Source organism: Dryobates pubescens, chromosome 20, assembly GCF_014839835.1.
Source record: "Dryobates pubescens isolate bDryPub1 chromosome 20, bDryPub1.pri, whole genome shotgun sequence".
Taxonomy (NCBI): domain Eukaryota; kingdom Metazoa; phylum Chordata; class Aves; order Piciformes; family Picidae; genus Dryobates; species Dryobates pubescens.
The window spans coordinates 10,014,883-10,033,811 of NC_071631.1; the positions used below are offsets into that span (position 1 = coordinate 10,014,883).

General features: G+C 47.3%; 1 protein-coding gene across 2 annotated transcripts in view; it reads left to right on the top strand.

Moving 5' to 3' along the window:
- Positions 1–652: 652 nt before the first annotated feature.
- The window catches only part of RAB11FIP4 (RAB11 family interacting protein 4), a 104,451-nt gene continuing 86,174 nt past the window's right edge, over positions 653–18,929 (top strand). For both annotated transcript variants that reach the window (XM_009911493.2, XM_054170331.1), the window contains exon 1: positions 653–1,060. In XM_009911493.2, coding sequence (XP_009909795.1) covers positions 917–1,060 — 144 coding nt within the window. In that variant the 5' untranslated portion in view covers positions 653–916. The remainder of the gene's footprint in view (positions 1,061–18,929) is intronic.

Sequence of the window (18,929 nt, forward strand, 5' to 3'; positions counted from 1 at the left end):
CCTCTGGCAGCTTACAGAGGTGGGCTTTAAAAGCAGTCCAAAAATTGTGGAGTAAGAAAAGGGACAAAGAGATCGAATGAAAGTCCAGGCGCGGAGCAGAGCAGGTGTGGGAGGTTTCAGTGAGGGCCATCCCCTCGTTAGTAGCTGTGCCTCATAAAAGCAGGGGGGAGCAGCGCGCGCGCTAAGCCAGATCCAGCCTGTGCTTCAGCCTGGGCACTTGCTGGAGCGGGGGAAGCTCTGCTTGTCCCGCTTTGCCTTATCTGCCCCTAAACTCTCCACTCTGCTTTTCTCCCCAGGCCTGGACCTCTTCAGACCAGGATCAATGGCTTTTCCCCAGGATCAATCGTAGGGTGCTTAGTATTTTATTTGGGGAGCAGGACTGAGGTGTGGAGCAGCGGAGGGGAATGGGAAAGGATCGCGGGGGTGCCGGCTGTGCCCCGGATGCTGGTAGGGAGCTTGCTCTCCTCTTTCGTCCTGCCTCCCTTGTTCCTCCTGCCTCATTCCTTCCAGGGAAGCTCCTTATCGCTGCTGCACCCAGGCTGGCCCTGTCCCTTCCCGTTTAAGCTGCGCTCCCCTCAGTCTCCCTTCACAGTCTCCCTTCACCGTCTCCCTCTCTCCGCCCGGCGGCGCTGCGCCCCCTGGCGGCGGCCCCGCCCCTGTTGAGCACCCAGCGTCCCTCCCGCCTCGTCTCCCTCCTCATCCTTCAGCTCTGCCCCATTGTTCTCCCATCCTCGGCTCCTTCTCTCCGCCCGGTGGTCGCCTCCTCCCTCTGCTCCCCTTCCTCCCTCCTCCATCCTTTCTTCTTCCTCCTCGCCGTCCCTCCCGCCCCGCTGCCCGGCGCTGATGTCACGCACCGGCTGAGGGCGCGGGCGATCATGGCTGCTGCGGCCGCAACCGTGCCGCTGGCCTCCAGCTAATGCCCGCGATGGAGCCGGCGAGCCTGCTGCGGTTCCTGCGGAAGCTTAAGGAGGTTTTCGATGTGTGCGACGAGGATGCGGACGGCTTCATCCGGGTGGAGCACTTCGTGGCCCTGGGGCTGCAGTTTGGCCAGGGGGATGAGGTGAGTGGAGGCGACCCCCGGTCCTGCCCGGCCCGCGGCCGCCGCGCGACTTTCACCTGCTGCTGTGAGGGGAACGGGCCGTGGCTCTGCCTGGCCAGACCCCGCCGGGACCACCCGGACACCCCGTCCCCAAACGTCCCGCGTCACGGCCCAGATTCTCCCCATCCCTCTTGGGGTCCTATGGCCCTCCCTGTGGTGACCTTTTCTGCAGGGCCACCCAGTCGCTCTCTCCTTTCCCCGCTGAGTCCTCTCCAAAGACAGCCCAGCTCCCTCCTGCCCTCTGAGGGTCCCGGAGCTTCCTCCTTCCTTCAGGGCGGTCCAGACCCCTCAGTCTAACTCGGCTGCCTGTCCCCTGGGGTAGAGTGTCCTGACCCTCTCCGGTGCCCTCTTCCCCGGCCGTTCCTGGAGCTTTCGGGGGTCTCTCTGCGTTTTGGGGCGGTGCATTTATATTCCGGTGACAGTGTGGGACCCCTCCGTCCCTGATGAGCCGCGTCTTCGCCGGGGTACCGGGCTCTGTGGGGCGCTGGGAGCATAGCCTGGGCGGAGGGAGCCGCAGCTGAGGCTGCCCGCGGGCCACTGAAGCTCAGCGGCGGCTGAAAGTCGGGGAAGCACCGGCCCAGGTGCCCCCTAAAACCTTCAGGTGATGTCTGGAAGCGAGGGCTCCGTACAGCCCTCCAGTGACACAGCGTAAATCTGGAGTTGTGCCGCTGGTCTCACTGGAGCAGCTGCGTCAGTGGGAGCAGTGTAAATCCAGTGTAAATCTATTACATCAGTGTAAACGGGAGCGGGATTCGGGCCAGGGACTGCGAGAGCCATAAGGTGCATTTGGTTTGAAACGGTTCCCTGAAGTGAGTCAGCCAAGGGCTGGACCTCCGGTGACGGTGACCAGCAAGAGGCTGGCATTCCTGCGAGAGCTCGAGATGCTGCACTTAGCTGTTGGGTGCTTCACGATGTGCCCCAGCAATTCTGGGTGATGGGGGGTCGAGTTGAGACTAGGCGAGGACTCAGAAAAATCAGTATCAGCCAACTTTTTTGTAGAATCACAGACCTGTTTTGGTTGGAAGAGACCTTTAAGATCATCGTGTCCAGCCTTCAACCTAAGACCACCATGTCCTAAAGCGCCATGTCCACATGTTTCTTGAACAATTCCAGGGATGGTGATTCCACCACCTCCCTGAGAAACCTGTTCCTAATGCCTGACTACTCATTTAGGAAAGAAATTTTTCCTAATCTCCAACCTAAACCTCCCTTGGCACAATTTCAGACCATTTTTAAAGTATAATAAACCAAATTAACATGAGGAGCCAATAAAATGGTGCTTTATAAAGGGGTGCCAAAGAGGCAGCAAAACCAGAGTGAATTCACACTAATTGTTGGAGCAAATGACTTATTTTTGGCTTGCTGCTGGTAATTAAGCACACAAAATCAGGAGACAGAAGGCTTATTGCTTGCACATAGTCACAGGTCTGCTAAACATTTTCTTAATGAGTAGATGGAGGTTTTTATGTTAACCAGCAAAATGAGGAGGAGAAATGAGTAATAGGAGAGAGCTTTATTGATTTCTGGGTTTATTTGTTTCTTGGCATGTTGAACAATTTTGTACAAACTAATAGCAGCATTTAAAAATCCTTACTGCCAGGTACACTGCATCAGAATTGCTTTTTGCACAGCTGCATTTCTTTGGAGGTAGATCAGAGGCTTTCTCTTTGCAGCACTAAGGAAGTCAGGCCAAATCCCAGTGGCAGCTTTGCAGCAGGGTGTCACTGAGAATCGTAACAATCCTTCCTGCTCCTAGAAATCTCTAAGGCTGTGAGAGGGGAGCAGGTTCTGTGAGCAGCGAAGGAGGATTCAGGTGGGGATCTCATAAGCCTAAAGTGAATTGGAGTATGTCAGTTGGGAAATATTTAAATGCAATGGGAAGGAAAAGAAAATTGGAACTCCCAACGATGACAGCAATAGAAAAGTAACACTTGTTAGTATCTGGGTTTCAGGATGGGCTGGTTTACTGGGCAGGAACAGGAGTGAGAACTGCTGGTCCCCTAGGCACACTGCTGGCTCATGTTCAGCTGGCCCCAGATCATTTTCACATGGCTGCTTTCCAGTCACTCTGCCCCAAGCCTGTAGTGTTGCTTGGGGTTGTTGTGATCAAAGCGCAGGACCTCAGCCCCTGGGTTTAACCTGTCCAAATCCTTCCTACCAAGCCAGCAAAGTCCAGAGGATATCTGCTCACACCTCATACATCATCATCACTTCTCTAGGAAGTGATTAGCACATTCATATCAGCTCATGGAATTCATTACACTGTGAATCTCTTGCACTTCTGTGAGTTATATACTGTGGGGGTCTCCTGGTGGTCATTTGGGGCATCCATCCTCTTCCTCCCTGATATGCTGATGAGACAGACTGACCGCTAAACCAGTTCGCTCTTCTTCACTTCTTTCTCAAGCCCACAGTTACAATTTCTTACTGCTTTCACAGTTAATGATCCTCAGTTTACACAACAGATACGTTCTCTGAGGCTTGCATATTCCTTAATGTTCCTAAGTTAGTATGGTATCAGAATTGTCCAGATTAATCTTCCTCCATGGATGAGAAATTGAACACTCAGAGGGTGTAACAGGACCCAAGGATGAAATAAATCCTTCAGAGGTGCTTCTTTATCTCCACTGACAACACAAATTCCTTGCTGAGACTTTTGATTCAGTGCCTAAACAGAGCAGGCTGGGCCTGGCTTCCCTGTTGAATGGTCTGTTTGTGGAGGAATCTGAAGCCATGCAGAGAGGGCTGTTTCCAGAGCGACCTGCCTGGGTGGCATGTGCTCACTAGCTGAAGAAACACTTCACATAACTCTGAAAAATGCCAAGAGTGGCTCTCCATCTGGTCCCCTTTCCCTGGGAAGATAGTTGCACCAGCAGCAGGGTGTCTGAGAGCGCTGTGAGTGACACGTTTAGCAAGCCCCAGTTCTGTGAATGTGTATTTCAGGGTAGTGCCAGTTGATGTTTCATCCTGCCAGATTCTACCCAAGCTCTGCATTCAGTTTTCAGTCACAAGTGAAACATCTTGAACATGTTGACAACTTTTTGAGACCTCCAGGAGGTGTGCAAACCATGCAGGTGCTCACCCAGTCGTCTTTTGTTGTGGTAAAATCAACAGCTGCTCCTCAGTTTAAAGCGGTGTCCCACCTGAGAGGGAGCTTGAGCAGCTCATAAAATCTGTAGACAAATATCAGTCATTCTTGCCAGTGGACAGTAATTCCTTTGAGGTCGGTGGTTTACTGGTGGTGTAGAACAGAAGTTGCTGAAAAAAAGTTCACATAATTCCATGGGAAAAAAGGAAACTTGCTGGCCAAAAGGAGCTATTGAAGTAGGGAAATGCTTGTTGCTAATATTAGTTGCTTCCATTCATCCTTGTTTTGAGCTGAAATGAGAGGCATCAAAAGTGCTGCCTGGGTAGTAGATCGTGGCTGCTGGCTCAGTCCCAGTGCCGCATTTTGACTTGCTCTCAGGTGTCTCCTAGGGGAGACTCCTGATGGGAGTCATACTCTAAACACAGCCCCAACCACTCTGTCACACCTGGTGTGCCCTGTGAGGAGCAGGAGTCATTTCACTGCATCACAACATGGAGGCTTCCTGAGTGAAAAAAAGGCTGAATGTCAAGCTCCTTGCCGGACCTGCACCCAGGAAATGGAATCACTGCATATTCACGTCAGTGTTCATGGTGACAGAGACTAGTTCATATCTTCTTGATACTGTGCAGCATGCTCTGGGCTTACCTGCAGCCATGGGGAAAAGAGGCTTTGGCACTGAGGCACTGAAATAAAAGCTTTGTGGTGTTACTAAGTGATGCTGCCATCCTTGTGATGGGGCAGGGAAGAGTTCTTTATGACTGCTTTCTTCTCTGGTTTTCCTGGAAATAATTGCTGGCAGAACAAATAAAATATTAGCCTGGCTGTAATGAGGATGCAAAGAGCACTCCTGTGTGATAGTGTTCTCTAGGTTACAGCAAGGCTGCCATGCATTTAGATTCCTTATGACTATATTTGCTAATGACCCAGATCTTTCATTAGCATTTACAGGGCCTTGGAAAATTGCAGTTCTGAAATGGCACAGTGGAGTATTAAGTTTATGGATTAGTCAAGGTACAGTCACGGTAGCCTTCCTAATTCAACACAAAGCAGCAGTGATTATGTTTCAAACAACCTTTTGGTATATCCTGAAACTGACTATGTTTGTAAATATAAAGCAAGCTTAGAGCTTACTGTTGATCAAACATCTAATGTTTTCAAATGTTTTCTGAAGTGCTGTTAGGAAGAGAAGCTGCAGGTTTGCTGAGCACTCATGAGTTTAATTCCTTGTGTAACGTGTTTGCATCTCAAAGGTAGGAGCTCGAAGGGTGTTCTCTGTGTGGTTAAGAAGTGGTTGGTGCTGTGTTATGCAATGCAGGTCAGTGATCTGAAACAGTTCCTGATGCTCAGAGGGAAAGCAAACAATTTTGATGGTAATTCTTGACTGCTTCATAACTGCCTCAGTGCTTGCAGTTAGTCCAGGTACAGTGATATGGTGTTGGCTTATCATTAAATCATAGAATGGGTTGGGTCGGAAAGGACCTTGAAGACCATCGAGTTCCAACCCCCTGCCATGGGCAGGGACACCTCCCACCAGCCCAGGTTGCTTAAAGCCTCGTCCAACCTGGCCTTGAACACCTTCAGGCAGGGGGCATCCCCTACCTCCCTGGACAACCTGTTCCAGTGTCTCACCACCCTCACTCGCAACAACTTCATCTCCAGCCTCAATCTCCCCTGTTCCACTCATGAATTACTAAATGCAAAGTGAAGAAAAGCTTTGGCACATGGTTCAAGCACAGAAGGCAGCACTGCATCTTTTGTGAGCAGCTTGGAAGGTAGCATGTACAAGTGGGGAAGTTACAGCATTAGCTGCCTAGCAAGACCAGATATCCTCTATGTAAATTTCCACACACACTCCTTTTCCCCCTCTCCATGCCTGACTCAAGCCATGCTGCTAAGTTGTAAAATCAGTACTGTTCATCTGTAACATGTTTACATGTTCTCCAGAAATTTGCTCTTGCAGATCCTGGGGAGGATTTCACATTTCTAGCCACGTACTGATTTTATTCCTCCCAACACGATTAAGCTTTGAAAAGTGACTTAGACAAAAGTGCTGCAAGGGAGGGTTAGTCTTGGACGGAGGGCAACCACTGCCATCTAGTATTTGTGGGGAGGATCCCCAGTACAGCATTTCCTTTTTGGATTCTGAATTGAATCATTACCTGCAGTTTAGTGCAATTGACTCATGCTGGCCAGCAGTGCTTTTACAGCAACAAAGTGGAAAGAAATCAATTGCTTTATAAAGCTTAGATAAGTAAAAGTCATTGTTTTAACTCTCTGTGAAGCTGATGATACCATTTCCTATGATTTTTATCTGGTTTTAATGCTAATGTGCACCAACACTTCAAAATCCCTGATCTGATCAGGATCAGCTCAAGATCTGATCTAGCTTGAGAGCTGGAGAAGTTCTAACACTTCTTAAAATGTGCAGTGTTTTAGGAGACACGTGTGGCCCTGACCTAGATGCTTGCAGAGGCTGCTGGATAACAACCTAGGCTGCTGCTGAAGGTAGTTAAGTACGTGCAGGGAGTGATTAACCACAGGAATGTTAAGAGAGCATCAGGCACACTCCCAAGCACTGTGAGACCTGCTCCTACAACAGCACTATGAGTGGAAACCAAGTACTGTGCAATCCACAGATTGCATCGAGTTGGAAGGGAACTCAGATCTCATCTTGTCCAACCCCTCTGCACTCGGCAGGGACATTTCCAACTAGATCAGGCTGTGTGGGGATCAATGATGCCTCAAGGGATGGGTGATGAACAGACTGTAATCAACGCTGTCATTGCACGGCACCGCAGCTCTGTCTGGGTGCTGGTTTCTGCTGGAGACTGTGTGGAGTAGTGCACAATGTCCTGCCCTCACTCTGCTCTTCTCCCAGTTTATTCCTTACATCTTCAAGGCCAGCTTTGCTTTTGGCCTCATCACTGTGCTTTTTGGTGGTCAGTCAGCTCTGGTTGTGCTACAGCAAATCAGTAGCTGTCTGGAAAGGAAAGGAGTTTTGGAGAGGAGCAGATCTGAGTGGATATAAACAGGAATGATTTACACAACATCTCAGGTGGAAAGCTTGCTTGCTTGAGTTGGTGGAACAATGTGGCTGTGAAATACCTTTGGGTTTACTGCTGTTGGCTGCTGTAGCAGCTCTTTAGCAAATGTTCTGTTCAGTGGCACTTATCATAACTTGGTGCTTGTCATTGCTTGCATTTTGTAGATGCTGCACTGTTCTGTGGCACTGATTCCCTGGATTTACAGGGCAGGGTGAAGAGAGTAGGAGTGTAGACTCTCCTCATGTAGCAAGAAATAGCTAGTGTGTCTATTTTGGGTGAGAAGTGTGAAGAGAGACACTTCAGATACCTTTTTCACAGGAGGGAGGGTTGACATGGATTACAGAAATGAAATATTTGGGCTGATTACCTCCCCTCACCTTTTACTTTGTTCTGTGTTGAGATCTGAGAGTCAGGATGGCTGAAGGGACACTTGCATTCACTCTTGGCTGCACCAGAGCTGGTTCCTGAGCCCACAAGGACACCAAGCTGAGCATCCTCTGAGCACTTTCTGCAGAGACAGAGATGCAGAAACTTTTACTCCGTGTGTGTATGTGTAAGGAAGTGGGACTCCAGAAGGGCATTCCTGGAGTCCTTTGAAGGTGCCTTGTGTGATGTGACCTCACTGAGCTGGTCTGGCACCTCACTGGTACCTTTCCTCCCCTTTTTGCACTATGTAACTGCTTTAAGGCTCACAGTGCTTTGTGAGCTAGTGTCACTCACCGAACTGCAGGTGTGCCACTCACAGAAGGGATTGCTCCCATTAACCAAATACCATTAAAATTGGAATTGTTCATGCTATTGATAGAAACTTACCCATTTTACAACCTGTCTGTTACCCCTGATTAATTTTGGTGACCCTGTCAGTAATGCTGATTGTGTGCCATCACCAGCATCAATTTGTAGTTTCTGTAAGTGAATTGGGCAGAAGGATGGCAAAGGGAAGGAGGGAAGGAAGAAGGCTGCTCTCTTCAGATGGATAGATGGTGAACAGAGGGACAGCTGTGACTGAATAAAAGGCAATGCAGGTGAAAGGCAGGAGGCTGTGAAGCAGGGTGTCAGTGTTTGTGCTGGTGGAATATGTGTGAGTCTGTATCTTAATAGCCACATGCAGGAGCTGGTTTCTAGGGGTAAATGGCCAACCTGGAATGGAAATTGATTTTAAGACCTAAAGTGTGTGCTCAGTGCACACTCTAATTAGATTGTGATGGCAATTTCAGCACTGGACTGAACTTTAACTAACCTTTCAAACACTCATTCTTCCTTCAGGAGCCTGTGATGTCAGGGATGAACTCAGGGAATGTCAGGGGCTATCAGATGGGGAGGGAAGGAAAAGCTATCAAAAGATTACATTTTGATGGCATTTTAAAAGTAAACCCCCAGACTGTATTTGATGCTTCTCTAATTCTACTGGAAGTCAGTGACTCCAAAAGGCTCCAGTCATTTTGAAAAGGTGATTTTTATTTCCAGCCACAGCAGAGCCTTATCAAAATTTTACCTTGGCCTTAGGAAAAGACTCTGGAGGTGCTAGACCCAATAACACATTGCTCTCAACAGAGCAATTTTCCCCACTGTCGGAACTGGCTGTTGTGCTTTCTGTTATTAATGAGGGAACTATTGTTCCCTTTAGGTGAGGTTTCTGTGATATTTGCTGCTTGGCACTTCAGAGGCTCTTATTAAAGAGATGATGTGATTCTCATGAAGATTTTGTGGAGTCTCTATTTAATGGCTCATTATATTCTGGGTAACAGAAGCAATATCTGCACCACTACTGGGTACCAGCGAAGGAAGGCAGACTCAGCACAGTGCTGGGCTGTGGGTCAGGCATTGCTTAAGGGAAATGCCACATTCTACTTTAAAATAGTCATCTTCCATCAATAAATAGCACCAAAATGAAAAAGATATTTTTTTTTTTTTTTTGGGGGGGGGAGGGAATGGTGTGCATGCTGGATTAATAGATTTAGGTCACAGGCTGTAAATGAGTGTGACTCAGCTGTGTGAATAAATCAGCTGGCTTGATTGTGGGATGAATTTACACTTTCAAAGCTTTTAATAGGTAATGAATATTCAGGGTCTGCCACATGGTAGGAGATCTGAAATGAAGGCTTAAATTCTTCCAGCCTTGGCTCTCACTCAGCAAGAGCTGCTACAGATCTGATCCCTCTGCTTTCTCCTATTTGCTGCTCCAAATAGGAGTGTCACGACGGGACACACTGGCTGCTGGCTCTTGAAGGCAGGTTCTATCATGCTGTATCAATGCTCAGAGCATGTTGTCCTCTTGGCCCTATCTGTTGTAGACATCAAATGGAATTGTGCAGGTGTCAGAGAAGGGCATGTGAAATCTCCCAGTGGCTTGCAGAAGAACCTGGGAGCAACTACTCACCCCAGCCCTGTGGGCAGAGGCAGCACCATTTCTCTTTTAAGGTAAAATGCTGAAAATCAGTTCTCTTAAATGTAATTTTCAGCATGTCCTAAATTGCAGATGACTCCTGAGAAACCAAATAAACTCAGGATTTTGTCTCCCTTTGGCTATTGTCTTCCTGTACCTGACTTAGGGGCTCTGCAGGGTGAGAGGAGCTTAGTTCTGTGTTTGCACAGCCTGGAGTGGGCTGCATTCTCTCTTGGCACAAACAAGGCACATAATAAACAAAAGGTCACATTGTTCCTGGGGAAACTGGCTCCATTGCTTTGCTTTCTTGCAGAAGAGATGATCTTTAATTCTGATCAGCTGCAAGGTGCTTCCCTAATCCTGAGACCTCTGCAGTAACAAGTATTTAGTGGAACACTTTTCAACTGAGCTCATGCTGAAGGTGACAGCTCTCCCGGGTTTTTATGGCTGGATGCAAGCTTGGAGGCAGTAAAAACCTTTCTCAGTGAGATTTATGGCACTGATTGGCATGGCAGAGCCCATGCTCATGCAGGAAGCAGTCAAGAAATGCATCAGATTTCCCTCGGCTCCACTGAGCCACTTGGCATCCTGTAATAATTTCTAATTTGTTACTTTTGGGAATACTATTGCCAAGAGTACTGGGGAAAGGAAATAAGGGTGCTGGTGCAAAGTTACCCCAGTCAAGAATAACCTACAACATGGCTCCAAAGTGGTTGAAGTTTGATATCCTTGCTTGCAATGGACATTTCTTGCCAAAGCTCTCTGTGGAATTAGGTTGGAAAGCTGAGCTCAATGTAGCTGCATCGGGGTGGGGGGGGGAAGTATTTGGCAACGTTGTCAAAATCTTTAATCAAAAAGGGTCTGTACAGCACCTCAGCAGAGGTCTCCTTGGTGCAGCCTTTCACTGCCTTGCATGTGCCAAGACTGGATCGTAGCTGCTGAAGTCCAAGAGGTGACAGAGCTGATCTGGAACATGTCTGGATGAGGTGTGGCAGGCAATAACCTGCCATGGCAACTGTGTGTATGGATGGCCCCAGGTGTGCAGCTGATGCTTAACACTTCCTAAAGAGAGACAAATGAGGAACACCTTTATTAGGAAAGCTGAGCTGATGATCCCCCAGCAGCCATGAATGCTACCTTCCAGAGTTCAGGACACTCAGGGGCTTAAGAAGCAGCTCCATTACTTGTGCTGAAAATCCATCAATGCTAAGAAAAAGGCAAAAAGAAAACCAACCTCCAAGTGTTTCTCCTCTGCATAAGTATAGTCAGACACTGCTAGGTAGCTTGATGTGTGTGGCAGGATTTATACCCCTGATAAAGGCAGTGAGGGAGAGGAATAAACAGGCTGCAGTTGTGTTGAGTGCTCAGGTACATGTCCAGATTGCAGTGGTGTTGCTGGGGTCTAGGTGTATGCAGATGGTTTCTGTGTGTGATGGTTTCTGTTGAACAGGGAGGGAGTGGAATAAAAGATTCAAGCTGAATGCAGATTGCAGTGACTTGTTGAATTTCAGCCTTATTTTTGTTCCTCCTCAAGAAGTCCTGTATGATTGAGGGCATCCATCTTAGCAGGAGTCTTTGGAAATTAATCTGGAAGCACAAGGGATGTAAAAACTGACAGCTTTCAAAGGTTTTAGCTGTGTGATAGAATTCCAGAGCAAAAGTACATTGCATTATTAAATTCTACTAGCAGGGTGGAAATCTGTCATTTTCATTCCCTGCTATGGGCTTCTTCCAGAACAGACCTTAATTTATTGCTTGATTCTGTTTCATCATCTGTAAGGAGAGCTAAGCAGTGGAGGAAGCTGCTGAGATTGTAAAAGCTTTAAGATATTTAAGGCTGTCAGGAATGCTGAGATATTAAATCAGTTTAGCATAATATTCCTGATGAGCCAAGGGCTAACTCTAAGGGAATAAGGCTAGGAAATAGAAAATGGGGAACCAGAAACCTGCGTTGACAGATGGGGGATTTGAGCCTGCAAAATTCTGAGCTGGTCCTTAAGTGCATGTCTGCTGGGGTGTATGAACAGTCCTGGCTTCAGCAGGACTGTTGGTGGCCTCCTGCAGCAAAGTGTCCTGTTGGGAGTTTGGGACAGATGGGAAGCACACACTCCGTGGCTGTGCTGAGTTGGAGCTAAGCTGCTCAGCATCCCTGCAAGGGGAGATTCAGAGCAGCAGAGCAAGGCTGGGGAGGAAATTAGCTCACTGATCAAGATGTTCCAGAGGAAATCTTCAAGGCAGGTCTGAGTCAACACTTTGAGATAATGCTGTCAGACCGAATGATAACACAGAATATTCTGACAACATAGTTGGTCTGGAAACAAATGCTGCCTGTCCCTTGGCAGTGATTTCTGACTGAACTGGGGCCTCTAGTTGCCAGCACCCCAGTGTTAGCCAGGGTGACTCAAGCCCTCGACTCCTCTTGTTTGGCATAAAATGTTCAAACAGTTAAATAAATTCAACTGAGAGATGGGAATATTTTTTTTTTTTTTAATATGGGAAAGTAAACTGCTCTATAGCTTCACTAAGGACCTCTGAGAGGTGAGGACACTCACATGTACCTGCCACTAAACACAATATGCAAAAGACTTTTCATACAGGTACCCTCCACCTACTGTCTGCAATCAGATCTGACCTTGGCAAATAACCCAGGTGCAGAAAAGGTGCTTGAACACATCACATCTGAGGCTAGCTGCAAGTAGACTTTCTGTTTTCCTGCAAGCTTAGCACTTTGCAGCGAAGAGCCACCAGGTTCAGCAAAATAACTGAGACCAAGGGAAATCTCTGCAGGAAGTGCTGCGCTGGCTCACCCCAGTGCATGGATTGTGTGTGCTTCTTGGAGAGCAAAGCTTTGCAGACTTTAAAGGCAGAGGTCTAAGAGTCCAAGCAGCTCAACTGTTCTCACACTTAGTGTAAGGCAGGTGCTAAACATCTAGCTGATCTTTTCCTCCATGTCTTGCTAACTCTCCTGTTTTCTGTTTCTTTGCCAGTCTCTTCTTTTTTTCTCTTGCTCCCTCTAGCCCTGCTTTGAGGTCCCTGGCAGGATGTATGCTCTGTCTCTTGCAGGGGTGGCAGTCTGGTGCCACACACCTCTCTGTTCTTAAATCTTTCCTAGCTGGTGTAGGCTTAGAACTCTTAGTGAAGCTCCTCTCTTCTGGGGGAATTCAAAGCCCGGAGTTCAAATATCTGAACAGATTTGTTTACCCAGAACTGAAAAAATCACTTCTACCATCTAGACAGCATCCTCCAGTTGGGACCTTCCCTGCATGTAGGTTTTCTGTGCATTGAGAACAAAAGGCCACATGCAATTCCATCAAGCTGAATTACAGTGGGAGGATTAACAAGAAAATAAGCAGGTTCCCATTCCCTCTGTGCAGGTCTGTCAACATGCTGTGACAGGTTGCTACAGTGATGCATGAGTCAGCGCCACAGTGTGCTGTGTGCAGGTGTCAGCACCTCTACCTGGCAGGAAATTGGCCAAATTGCCTCTAACTGTCAGAGAATCACAGAATGGTAGGGGTTGGAAGAGACCTCTGGAGATGTGGCTGTTGCAGAGAAGGAAGATGAAGCTCTGGTCTTGTGCAGGACTCCCAGTTCTGCCTTCACTGGGCTCAGCCAAACCTGGACCAAAATGCCTGTGAGCTCTGGATGAAAATTGAAATGCAAATTGAGCACTTGTTTAAATCTTGTCAGTGTCTGTCCTTGTGGTAAGATTGCACTGATCTGTTCAAACACAAGCCAAGATGTTTCATCTTAGGCTGACTGTCTTTGGTCTTCACTGCTGAAAATCCCAGAAGCTTCATATTCTGTTTTTTATTGGGATAAAAGAGATAAGAGGGATAACTTGTCTGTGCTCTGACACTTGGGAAGCAACATCAACAAAAGAAAACCAGAGGCTTTGGTGACCTCATGGAAAACCACCTGGAAGAGTTTAGAATTTCTTTTTGCATGTTATTAGATGAACAAATTCTGTTTAGGACTTTTCTCCCCTTGGATTGCAGGCTATTTCAAGGGTCTGAGCCTGTTCTTCAGTCCTGCCAAAGCTAGAGTCATGAACTTGCATAAGTTCTGTTTCATGCCACTTTGAGATTGGACTAGGGCCTGGAATGCTTCTGTTAGAGTAAGAGGAGCTGTCCCAGGGCATACTAAAAACTCAGCAGCCCTATTCCCAAAGCACCTCCGCAACCTTGTCACAGAAGAAACAAGGAGGTGATGAATAGATGCTGCAGTTCAGTGCTTTAGAAATATACCTTGAGAGCTCTAGGTACCTTTATTTCTGCTTCTGAGGGTAAATATCTCACATCACTTGCATGAGTTTAGTGTCACTGATCCCTTTGTGCTCAAGTTGAGCATCCAGCATTTTTCCTTCACTCCCAGTCTTTACTGGTGAGTTATTTGCCCAGGACTTGCTGCTGCCTTTGTTGGTTTTTTTGTCACTGTCAGAATGTGAACTTGCTGCCTGTTTGCTGTGTGGGGATTTCATTGGCATATTTCCTTTTCTTCTTTTGGCAGGTCTTGAGTTTATTCCTTTTTTTTTTTAATGAGGTGAAAAGTGCTCAGCAGAATTTGCAGTGACTTTCATTTAATCAGTGCTTTATCTTGACACTCTCCAGTGTGTAAATTCTGTCCTTTTGGAGACCAGGAGTGGTTGATAAATGGTAGTTGTGTCACTGGGCTGCACTGGCTGCAGTTACTGCCTGCTCAGCAATTGCTGTGTAAGAGGAGTTCATTCCTGGGGTGGGGAAGCGGAACCAGGGTTACAATTTGCTGAGGGTATCTGATAAATTATTCTGGTCAAGTGTAATGCAGTGTGTGATGTTCTACTGCTGCCACCTGACCTTTCCAATATTCCATTCTCCATAGGTTTTCATGCCTCACTCTTCACTATTTGCTCCAAACAGGACATGAGTTTGCAATACCCTGTGCCCCTGCTTCCCCTTCTTCCTTCCAAAAGGGCAAATCCACATAAGAGGCTCCATATAGAGGGCACATGGCTTAGAAGGGACAGCCCAAATGCTGCCTGTGGATGTTGGTCTCATGTTTTGGATAAGTATTCAGGCAGTAATCTGCCATGCAGGGTGATACTCTGGAGAGCCACTCTTGAGCACTGGGTGAGCTCAGAGCCTGCAGGAAATTTCATGAGCCTGTGAAATGGCCTGGAACTGGACCAGGGAAGGGTTAGGTTGGATATTAGGAACAATTTCTTGACTGAAAGAGTGGTCAGGCACTGGAACAGCCTGTCCAGGAAGGTGGTGAAGTCACCATCTCTGGAAGTGTTCGATAAATGTGTGAACAAGCACTTGGGGGCATGGTTTAGTGGCCATGGTGGCGTTGGGTTGATGGTTGGACTGGACAATTTCTGGTTCTATGAAATAGCAGCACAGATCCAATTAGCTTCAAGAGCTGAGGTAGTGTTTGCTATATTCTATAAGCCAAAGTATGTTTACTGAATGCCATGGTGAGATGAAATTAAACCAAACTGCACAATGCCCACATTTCTGACTGCAGGATTTGTATCTTCTCTGTGTGTTGGAGCATGGTTGCTTGTGAATGGAGTACTGCAGAGACCTAGGAGCCTGAGTGGACCATCCATAGGTCAGGAATGATCCTGCACAGTCTACCCATGTCCTGGGTTGAGGTGTGTGTAAAAGCCAGCCACAGAGCAGGACACCTGGAGCTGCAGCACTGACTAGTCTGAGGCTAGAGTAAAACAACTGCTGGGCTGAGGCACAAACAGTTTGAGCTGAGAGCACAGCTTTGTTGGGAGGAAGAAGAGCCTCCAAACCATTTCACTCAAGCAATGCCCTTGCTAGAATAGAACAAGTTAATTGTACCTCTGACGCAGCAGGAGCCTTGCAGATGAGATGACAGCTGATAATTACGGGAGAGCTACAGGCTGTCTATCCTCTACTACACCAGCCTAGCTCTGAATGCTTTCACTAGGGGAAAAGTAACACAAGGAGTCTGAGAAAACCTTTGATTATAGTGAAGGAAGTAAAATTTGTTGTTGTTCTTGCTTGCTGCTATCTGAACCAGCCAACTGTTAAATCTTGTCCCTGAAAGAATGGCTCACACTCCTGGGAGCCTTGCTGTTGCCTTTTGGATCTTACTCTAGTGGGTGTTTGTGGGAGGTCTGCACATCTAGTCCAGCATCTCTCAGTGTTTTCTGTTCCATCAGGACATTTTGGAAGGGCAGGGTTTGGGATGCAGTACATCTGTGCTGGCTTTCCTGGTATCTCCTGCCCGATCTCCTGTTCTACCGTATCTGCACATCTCCCAGCAGCAAGCTGGAGTCAATGTCAGTGAAAAAATACAAGGTAGTTGAAAGTGTTAGATGAAATCTGGGTGTTACTGGGTGGCTGCTTGCAAATTGTTCCCAGGTACTGTATAAGCTTAGTTAGGTGACAGCATAAAATGTGCTGTGTGTGCTGAGGCTCAATCCGCACAGAGCAATTACTTTGCTTTTGTCACTTTTCCTAATACTTTACAGGAAGCCTTTTTCACTTTTGCAGCATCAACTGCTCAAGGAGTGGAATATGCTGTAGGTAAATGAGAATGGAAGTAGGAAGGAGGAAAGAACACTGTTCCTCCCAGCATACCATAAACTTGTGACAGGACCCTGTGACTCAACTCTGAGCCCTGGGATAACAATCCAGCAGAGGAGGAGAGCTTGCACACAAGGGTATGATCTTGCTTGGGCTTCCCAGAGTGGTTTGTGCTGGGGAAGCAGAGGGCAATATGTGAGGATGATTTTATTATTTTTAAATTTCTTTTTAAATCCAATTTTACAGCTTCTTTAAGTCACCTCTGGTTAAAGAGGCTGGGGACTAGGTTGCTGGTACTCAATTAGCAGCTCTGTGTATCTGACTTAGCATCAGGGTGATGTCCTACATCAGTTCACTAGCAGCTAGACTCTGTCTTGTGTCAGAGCTCTCTTTGGGCTGATTTGCTGCAATTTCTGGCCTGTCCTCAGACTGAAAAAATCCCTTCCTGCATGTCTTATATATGTATTTAGGCCATGCTCAGTTTCCATAAATGGGCTGCCACCGAGACCATTTAGGGAGAGCAGGGCTGGAACCAAGCGTGCCTTGGGCCTTGGGAGCTGCTGCCCAATCTGTCAGCCTGGCCAAAGAAACATTTTCTTCCTCATCCCTCTCTCCCTTCCCCTGCACTGGTTATTTTTAGACTCTCTACCTCTGCATGTCAGTTGTGAGAACTGTGTTGCAGCAGATGAGAGCACAGGCCAAAAAGGTTCAAAGCAGCCAGGCTTGATGTCTCTGATGGGTTTTATGTAACACTGCATAAGGCATTTGCTTGTTTTCCTGTGTCCATGCTGCACCCAAACTCCCCACTGTAGTATTGTTCCAGTGCTTGAAGCAGAACATCTTATTTTTCAGTAAGGAGTCTTTCACACAGGATCTATTTTAAGACTAGATCTAGGGACAGAGAGGAATTTGCTTGACCTCGTACTTGTTCTTGGAGTGCTGTACCTGCTGCAAGTACCTACTTTAATGTGTACAAACCTACGTGTGCAGGTGGCTCTGCATTCATTGCTGTAGTGTCTAAGCACCTCAGCTGGTAGGGACTTACTGGCACCATCCTGGGGGGTTGGGGAGTGGACATGCAACAAGGCAAATGACCTGTCCATGAGGAAAACACAGAGCCTGTGGCAGAGTTGGTAATTTAACACAGCTCTGCTGCAAGCTGAGTGATTCTCTTCAGAACTGAGCCTTGTTTTGTACAGAAGGTGCTGGGATGAGTGGCTGTATGCACCATCCAGACCATTTCAGCACAGAATTAGCCTTACTAATTACTTTTTCTCCTTCCCTAATTGAGTATTTACTTAACATTTGACCTCCTTTAATGTATTCAAACAGTCTGAGCTGGCTTTCTCTAGGAGTTCAGTCTGTAGCTCTTTATTCAGGCAGAATTCCCTTTATACCAGTTCTGCTCAATCTGGAGCAGGGCCAGCAGCTCCTGCTCAGGCTGAACCACTGCCCTTTAGACAAGGAGCAGCCTTTTTCCATCCTTGCCATTAGATGTTTTTTCATGCACTTTCAGAGTTTTGCTTCAGTGAGGGCAACAGCAGCATCATGGAAAAAAAAATAAAGTCTGTGTAAGTGACAGAGGATTGGTGTTCAGCTGAGCAGGGACTAGAGAAGAACAACACATCAGGAATGGTACAGAAAACTCTGGAATCTCTGGAGATGTTTTTCCAGTGTGGCAGATTCAAGAAGCTTGGAGCACCCTGCTCTATGCATACTTGCTTGACACCGAGGCAATGTGAGTGCAGATGAGCTCTGACTGCACCTTGTGTTGCTGTGCCTTTTAGGAAGAGAAATCCCTCTCCTCTTCCCACTTTAATTTCCCACTCCTTTGCTCTTGAAGCTTCAGAGTCTCACCTTCCCTGCAGGGCCAGCTTCCTTGCATTATTGACTGGGGTGATGCTTCTTGTCTCTTCTGAAAGAAGCTGCTGGTGCTGCTGAGATTTTAGATGGAAGAAGGCAGCCCCTGGGGCACCAAGTGCCTGAGCTCTGTTTGCAAAATCCCACAGCTGAGCAGGCAGTGTGTGCAGCTTAAACTGCCATGAAAGGGCAATGGGAAGAGAGAGTGATTTGGGGAGAACAGCATCATATTATATTCTTCTCTGAGCAGATAATTTATTCAAGGAGTGACAGATTGTCTTGTCTGTCTGAGGCACTAGCCTGCACCTCACACCTAGCCGTGGCTGCCACAGATTCCCTTTGCTGTCAGTATGTGATGTATCCAAGCATAAAATGAACCATCAGACCACATCTTAGAGGTGCTGTGCTGGGTTTGAATGGCCAGGACCAGAAACCTTCAGAAGCTGTTGCCTGTACCTGATTCACAGATGGTCTTAAAGCTTTGCTCTGCAAGGCTGTAATTCAGCATGCTGCATTAGCACTGAATTTATACCTGTGCTGTATGACCAGTAAGATATTAATAGCCCACACAGCAAGTGGGTTTTTGGAGCAAGTGGAGGCTGTACTGCTTGAATCAGCTGAGTAATTGATCCTGGCATACAGACACTGGAAAATGCTTGAAAATCAGATAAGAAAGCCTAGAGCTTACTCTGAAAGGTCAAGCCTACATGAATATAAAATTTACTTAGCAAGCTAGTGCAAGAAGGAAAAGCCCTAGAAACACAGCACCCCATGGTACAGGCAAGGGATTTTCCAGTGCTGAGAGAAACAGCAGAAATCATGGAGAGAGAAGCTGGCTTTCAGGAGTTTGACACTGAAGAAGCAAGGCTGCTGTCTGCAGCTTCTTCCTGATATGTGGCTGAGTTCCACC